We start from the raw sequence: 8,626 nt of genomic DNA on the forward strand, positions 1-8,626 counted from the left end.
TTTTTAAAAATTTCTTGTTTTCTCCTTTTTTTTTTTTTTTTTTTTTTTGTGAAATTTCATTTGTATTTGATGCGTTCGGGATATGAGACAATAAGAGTGAACTGTCTTAACAACATCAATATGAAGCAACTGTAAAGAAGATGTTGAATCTTGATTCGATTGTTAAACTCTTTGGTTAGGATATTAGTTAAGAGAGTTAGAAAATTAGTTGGGAGCCTTAGATTCTAACTAATTGTCTTGTATTAGTTTTAACTGAATATTAGATACATATTCTTGTAAATCTCTATGATCCTATGTCTATAAGTAGGACCAAGAGGGCTGAGAACATGAGTGAGCAAGAGAATGTGGGGAATCACATTCTGTGAGTGAGCAAGGAAGGGATTTTCTATAGGAAGGGAAAGTAAGGTGGTGTGAGAAAATTCTCCGCAACACAAGCCTCTGTAACTCTCTCTCTCTCTGAACTTTCTAAGAGGAGTTTTCCTGGTAGCCTGTAGAGTGATGAGTGCTGGTGGTGTTTTGTGTAAGATAAACACTGTGTAATAGCTTCTCTTTTAATGGTAGATTGACTGGGGTGAAATTCCTTGAAATGGGTTGATGAAATTTTTCTCCAAAAAGCATGAAATTCTTGTGTCAAAAATCTTGTTTCTTTCTCTGGTTTTATATCCTGTCCACATTCTGTGTTTTTTTTCCTTTCTTGCAAATCTGAATTGATCAATTCCTGGGAGAAGAGAAAAATCCTAACAGCAACTTATGAAAACTCATTGACAAAGTGGTGCCAACTACTGGACCAACCTCACGTTGATACCAGCAGCAAGATAACTACAGAATCTCTCTGTACCTTTGGAATCGCTCCAGAAAATTTCAGATGTATTGAATGGCTAAAAACTGCCTTCATTACTATGTTATTCCTCCTTAAATAACAAACCAATATTACAATCTCCATCCACCAACTAGGAAAGCAATAAATCAGTAAGACTAAACTAGGAAAGCAATAAACTTGGAGAGAATTAAACACAATAAAAAGAACAGAATTGCAACAATAAGCAATCTCCTAAAAATCCTTTGCATGGTTTACGGAATTATGGTTGATTGCGGAATTACGGCGCATCTTTCTCCTGATTTGCATCAATTGCCAGCTCTCCTGAAGAACTTGACTCTGGCAAGTTTTGACTAGTGTAAGCAGTAAATAGGCGTGGATGTAAGCGTTTGATTTCTGAAGCTTGCAGCCAAACATAATCTGAATTTGGCCTATTTTTCACTGCACTAAGAACTTGTAATACCCACCTCGACGAGTTGTAACAAATTGATGGTCAAGAATGGCAGCAATCTCGTCTCGTGGTACTGCACTTTCTGGAACTCTCAAAACTGGTAATGCGGAAATTTCACTGGGATCACCCTTGAACTCCGTAAGGTCTTCTATGTTAAAAACAGGGCTAATACGAAAATAAGAGGGTAAGTCAATAACATATGCATTAGTGCCAAACTTCTTGGTTACTCTAAAAGGACCCGTTCGGCGTGCATGAAGCTTGGTAAAACTCCTCAGAGGGAAACACTCCGGCCTTAAATGAACAAGAACCATATCTCCTTCATTAAATTGTCGATCCTTGTGTTTGGCATTTGCTGAAGCTGCATAAGAACTTGTATGGAAGCTAAGGCGCTGTTTGCATTCGTCATGGACATCTCGCATAGAGTTAGAAAATTCCAGCGCAGCCTTACTTGGCCTGGGCGGCAATGGTAATGAGTTAACATCAAGTGGAGTGCTAGGTCGAAACCCATAGACCACTTCGAATGGAGTGCAGCCTATTGACCTGGTAACCGAATTATTGAATGCAAATTTGGCATGTGGAAGTACCGCATCATCCTGATGCATAACTCGAGAGAATTGTCACATCGTCAAAACTGGGACAGTCTCCTTTTCTGTTTCAAATTCCGAAATCTGTAAAGGATCCAACACAAATTTCTTACCTTTGAAATTAAAAGAGTAAGTATTAGCATAACTGTCATAGAGAACCCTCCGATCATAAAGCCACGGACGTCCCAATAGCATATGGCAGATGGTCATAAGAATCACGTCGCACCAGGCTTCGTCCACATATTTCTTTCCCAATGAAAATTTAACCAAGCAACGCTGCCTCACTAGGACTGAGTTGGCTTCATTAACCCAGCTAAATTGATAAGGGGTGGGATGCTTCTCGGTTTTCAGCCCCAAACGTTCAATGGCAGCTTCGGAGATCACATTCATGCTGCTGCCATTATCAATAATGACATTCAAAGCCCGACCATTATGCTCCATGCGTGTGCGAAAAATATTGGTCCGCAACCACTCGGGATTAGCCTGGAGTTCTCTCTTAGTTCCAGTCAACACTCGTTGGATCACACAGCTAGGTAAGTCTGATGCACCCAAGTGCTCTTCTTCATCGTGACTGCTCCCATCGGTCTTCTCCCCATCCATGTTTTCAACCGTGTCCACTACTAATAATTCCTTTTCACATATAAAGGCTAGCTTCTTATCTCTTGTAGGACACACAACAGGATAGTGCCTAAAGCCTTTACATTTATAACATTGTGGTCCTTCACTGTTGACTTGCTTTTTCTTTCTGGTCTCCACTCACTGCACCTCTAGGTTGATCTTTCAACAATGGAGGCCTTTGGAATGAGGGTGTGGTGACATGCTCGGGCCTTAAATCTGTCGACGTCATTTTCCTTCCAACCGAAGGCACTAATTGTTTCTCAATACGGAGCGCCAATTGATAAGCTTCTTCCACATTGATTAAACGAGCAGTCCACATTTCTTTGTGTATCTCACTGCATAGTTCGGTGCGGTATCGGGCTAAAGTCTGCTGCTCAGTCTCCACGATCTTGCTACGGACAGTCAATTCATGGAAGCGATCCGTAAATTGATCAACACTCAATGACCCCCGCTTGAGTTGCAACGTCTCCTCAAACATCATTTGTTCATAATCAACGGGCAAATACTTTTCCTTCAGTCACTCCTTCATCTCTTCCCAATTAAAAACTGCTGGTCGTTGTGTACGGTGTAATTGTTCTTCCACACTTCCCCACCATGCTCATGCATGCCCCTTCAATTTCGTCCGAACATAACGAACCTTTCTATCCTCCAATACGGCAAACCAATCGAAATAATCTTCGATAGCCGTTAGCCAGTCCTCAAAGCGTTGGGCTCTAATTTTCCAAAAAAAATCTGGCACATCAACCTTCATTCTCTTGGTCAGTTCATCCAAAGTTTGATAACCTGTACCATGACCAGCACACACTGGGGAAAATTTTGCCTATGACGTCGGATATGAGGCTCATGGTCTTCAACCTCCCGGCTTTCTTCTTCCCATTCCTCTTCATCAGCATCTCCCTCAATTTCGTCTAGCTCTCCCCCACGAGCTGCTCTGCGCTCCATTCAGTTGAAAGGTCCATGCTCTTTTCGAACATAATGTCCCTCCATGACATCTAGTCGATGAGTGAGCTGCTCCAACACTGTGGTGATCTGATTGATTTGGTGCTGCAACTGGGGCTGGTCTATTTTTTGAGTGATTGGATGTTGGTCGTTTTTATCTTGGTTGTTTGACACACCGAAGTACCACTGCGGGATATGGGCATGGATCTTGGTTGCTCTGATACCAAAAATTGGTGCCAACTACTGGACCAACCTCACGTTAATACCAGCAGCAAGATAACTACAGAATCTCTCTGTACCTTTGGAATCACTCTAGAAAATTTCAGATGTGTTGAATGGCTAAAAACTGCCTTCATTATTATGTTATTCCTCCTTAAATAACAAACCAATATTACAATCTCCATCCCCCAACTAGGAAAGCAATAAATCAGAAAGACTAAACTATGAAAGCAATAAACTTGGAGAGAATTAAACAGAATAAAAAGAACAGAATTGCAACAAATATGCAATCTCCTAAAAATCCTCTGCATGGTTTACAGAATTATGGGTGATTGCGGAATTACGGCGCATCTTTCTCCTGATTTGCATCACAAAGGTAAAAGCTCTCTCACCACACCCTTCTCCTATCACCGAGACAGCACAACCCTCAACTTCATGAGGAGTATTGAAAGGCCTTCCTTTTCTATGAGCTTTACAACAAAATTAGAAAGTGATTTATTGGGTGGGAAACCAGACATTTATCTCTTGGAGGGAGACTAACATTACTTATTGCATTTGCTGCTCCACGCCTTTACACTAGCTTCAAATCATTAAACCACTAATTTGTGTGCAAAGCAGATTAAGACAACTTTTTAATGGATTCTTGTCGGGAAAATTATGTTATTGTTTTATTCTATGATGATTTTCATTCCTAGATAAGGATATCTACCTACTATACACAATCTCTTGTGTTATAAAAAGGCATTGTAAGATGTTCATTCGATCAATGAAAATTATACTTCATTCACAAAATTATACTGTCTAAAATTCTAACATGGTATCAGAGCATCGGGAATGACCAATCCGTGACAGCAAGTGCACCGGCTGGAATTAAAGAAATTGGGTTGCTGAATTAATAAAATCGGTTGCCAGAATTGGGGGCCGGAATTGGAATACAAAGTGGGCAGCATTTTGGATAGAAAAAGGCAGAGGCTGTTGGTTATAATTTGAAGTGGAATAAAATAAAAATTGGAGGCCAAAGAAGAGGAATCTATACATACAAAAACGGCTGCCTGGGAAAGAATTGAGAATCATATATACATACCAACAGAAAGGCGGTAGCTTTTGCTGGGGCTGAATTGAATATATTGGACACACAGAAAATGATAGATTGAGTAGGCTGGAAATTGAACTGCGTAATTAACAAAGTCGGTGGCTGCTAGGGAGTGAATTAGTGGGATGCAAAGTTGACTTGTATACATATATAATTCCCACAGAAAATCGAAGCAAGGAAGGAATTGGAACTAAACAGGTGGCGGCTGCAAGATATGGGCTGTGTCATCGTCGATCAAAGTTCCTCCACCGTGAGTGTCGCCCCGGGTCTCTCTACCAAGCAATACAACCAATTATTGGAGCCATTAAAACCCACTTCCATGGCATTTGCAGGTGAGTCCCGCCCTCCATCCAAATTTTCCTCCAATTCTCCTTCCAATTTTTCCTAAATGCCGTCCCCCTGGGTAATAGATAGTGGTGCCACGCATCATATTGCATCTTCACCCCTCACCAATTTAAAATCATCTACTTGCCCACCTTTTGTTTCTTTACCTATAGGCTACATGTGCACATGCCCCCATTTCTTCTATAGGTGATTTCCCTTAATCCCTTTAACTCTCCCTAATGTTTTGTCGGTTCATGATTTTAAATTTAATATATTATCTGTCAGTCAACTAATGAAATCTCTTAATTTTGCAGTGACCTTTTTCCCCACTTTCTGTGTCTCTCACAACCTAACCACGAAGATGCTAATTGGCGTGGGTGAAGAGCGTAATGGATTATACTACTTCAAGCATGCCCCAGCCACCACTTTCCAAGCATCTAGCCCTATCTCTTTTGACACATGGCATCACTGTTTGGGTAATCCCTCATTACAAAATATTCTTTTTTTGATTCCTCGTCCTCAACATATTGCTCATTGTGACATGTACTTGTGGAAAAGATACTTGATTACCTTTTCAATCAATTCCTAATAAAAGTTTGATGCCTTTTGATCGCATTTTTAGTAACATTTGGGGTGGCTATCACACTGCCTCTCTTACAGGTGTGCATTATTTTTTTGACCATAGTGGATAAATACAGTTGGGCCACATGGATGTACTTAATGTGTTTCAAATCTAAAACCTTGGCTTCTATCCGTGCATTCTTTTCTATGATCCATAACCAATTTAATTCTAAGATTCGTCACATACGCATCAATAATGGTCAAGAATTCCTTGCTTGTACTACTCAGGATTTTTTCTCTGAGCAAGATACTATTCATGAACGTACTTTCATGGAAACACCACAATAGAATGATATTGCTGAGCGCAAACATCGTCACATATTAAATGTAGTTCGATTTCTACGCTTTCCAGCAAACCTTCCTCTCTCCTTTTGGGGTGAATGCGTTCTCATAGCCACATATCTTATCAATTGTATTCCATCATCCTCTCTCCAACATATTTCTCCCTTTAAGCGCCTTTATCACACCCCACCTTGTTATGATCATTTACGGGTGTTCGGTTGCCTATGCTATACCCATACCCCTTCTGCTCATCGTGATAAGTTCCAATCTCGTGCTTGTCCCTGTGTCTTCTTAGGATATCCACCTTCTCATAGTGCATACTGAGTTTATGACTTAGAGGACAAGAAAATTGTCATATCTAGGGACATAGTTTTATCGAACATGTTTTTCCCTTCAAAATACAACCCAAACCTTCCTCGTTACCCCTAATCTTGCCTCTTCCTGTCACTGATCATTCTCTTTTGCTAGCACCATCCCTCCCCTTTCGCCAGCATCATCCCTTCCTCTTCCACCATCTGAGTCCTCTTCTCTCCCTACTCGCCCTTGACGTACCATACAACGTCCTCCTCATCTAGCTGACTATATTTGCCCTACGCTACCATCGTTTTCTTCCGTAACGACTCCCACTGACCTTGATGCATCTTCAGGTATGGCTCATCCCTTATCTCATTTTGTTTTATATCATAAATTTTTCCCTGACCATTTCGCCTTTCTGTCTGCTTTATCGAAATTCTCTGATCCTACTTGATATTCTCAAGCTGTCCAGCATTCCCATTGGCGTGATGCGATGTAGACTGAGATTCAAGCCCTTGAAACTAATAATACTTGGACTCTTACACCCCTTCCTCCTGACAAGAAACCTATTGGTTGTAAGTGGGTCTTTAAAACAAAGCTCCATGCAAATAGTTCATTGAACGACATAACGCTCGGTTGGTGGCTAAGGTTTACACTCAGGTAGAGGGTCTTAATTATCATGACACTTTTGCTCCAGTGTCTAAACTTATTATTGTTCATTGTATCTTAGCTATTGAACAGCCTACAATTGGCATCTTCACCAACTTGAAGTTGATAATGCATTTCCTTATGGTGATTTGGAAGATGATGTCTATATGATGCTCCTTCCCAGGTATGGTCAACAGGGGGAGACTCGTGTTTGCCGTTTACTTAAGTCTCTCTATGGTCTTAAGCAGGCCTCTTGGAATTGGTACTCAAAGCTTTCCTCTGTCTTATTATTTGATGGTTTTACACAATCTGCTGTGACCACTCACTTTTTACTCGGACTATTGGCTCATCTCAAACTGTGGTTCTAGTTTATGTTGATGACATTTTGGTTGCAGGCAATGATCTCTCAGCCATAACTGTTCTAAAAAAATCCCTTGATAAACATTTTAAAATCAAGGATTTGGGTAAAATAAAATATTTCCTTGGTCTTGAAGTCGCCCGATCTTTGTCTGGAATTTTTGTCAACCAAAGAAAGCATACATTGGACATTCTTGCAGATTCTGGCAATTCAGGATCCCAGCCAGCTTCTTCTCCTATGGAGCAAAATTTGAAACTTACTTCTGATGATGGTGATTTGCTTTCTGACCCTAGCATATATCGTCGGTTGGTGGGTCGCCTTCTATATCTCACTATCACTCATCCAAATATCTCCTTCTCCGTCAACATGTTGAGCCAATTCATTCAAAGTCCTCGAGAACCTCATTATCGAGCTGCTCTCCATGTTCTACGGTATTTGAAGAGCACTCCAGCCCATGATCATTTTTATTCTACTCAGTGTGATTTTTGGCTTACTGCATACTCTGATTTTGATTGGGCGAGTTGTCCTACCACTAGTCGTTCCACCACTAGTTTTTTTATCACACTTGGAACCAGTCCTATCTTTTGGCGCATGAAGAAACAATCAATTGTTTCTTGCTCCTCTGTCGAAGCTGAGTACCGTGCAATGGCTACAACCACATGTGAACTTGTCTGGCTCAAGTCTCTTTTACATGACCTTGCTGTTTTACACCTACAACATATCATGCTTTTTTGTGACAATGAGGCTGCTCTCCACATATCTCGTAACCTTGTATTTCATGAACGAACCAAGTATATTGAAATCGATTGTCACTATATTCGTGAAAAATATCTTTCTGGACTCATTGTTCCCACTCACGTCTGCTAAGGACCAATTGGCTGACGTTTTCACAAAAGCTCACAACAAGGATCTTTTCCATCATTTCACTCACAAGTTGGGGATTACGGATCTCCATACTCCAACTTGAGGGAGAGTATTAAATACTTGCACATTTAGATTTCCTTGTTAGTTATATTGCTTTTATTCTATGATGATTTTCATTCCTAGAATAGGACATCTACCTATTATACACAATCTCTTGTGCTATAAAAAGGCATTGTAACACGTTCATTCAATCAATGAAAATTATACTTCATTCACAAAATTATACTTTGAAAAATTCAAACAGAAACTATGGTGAAGATTTCGATCAGCTCCAAGGAAGAAATATGTTGCTTGGAAATTGGGAAGACAAAATATCTTATTGGTATGACCACTAGCTGGGAGATAGGACTCTAGCAGTATCCGTTCAGAAGAAGAAGCACAAGATTACTAACGGCTCAACTTCCACCAGTAGTAGTAAACTCAATACTATAAATTCCGATTTTCCCTGGGCAGC

At 40.4% G+C, this 8,626-nt stretch overlaps 1 protein-coding gene across 1 annotated transcript in view; it reads left to right on the forward strand.

Annotated features, from left to right (window-relative positions):
* The window catches only part of LOC111369150, an 11,624-nt gene extending 11,259 nt beyond the window's left edge, over window positions 1-365 (forward strand). Inside the window, exon 4 of the mRNA XM_022990631.1 lies at window positions 264-365. Within this exon, the coding sequence (XP_022846399.1) occupies window positions 264-365 (102 nt within the window). The remainder of the gene's footprint in view (window positions 1-263) is intronic.
* The last annotated feature ends 8,261 nt before the right edge of the window (window positions 366-8,626 follow it).

Source organism: Olea europaea, chromosome 20, assembly GCF_002742605.1.
Source record: "Olea europaea var. sylvestris chromosome 20, O_europaea_v1, whole genome shotgun sequence".
Classification (NCBI taxonomy): domain Eukaryota; kingdom Viridiplantae; phylum Streptophyta; class Magnoliopsida; order Lamiales; family Oleaceae; genus Olea; species Olea europaea.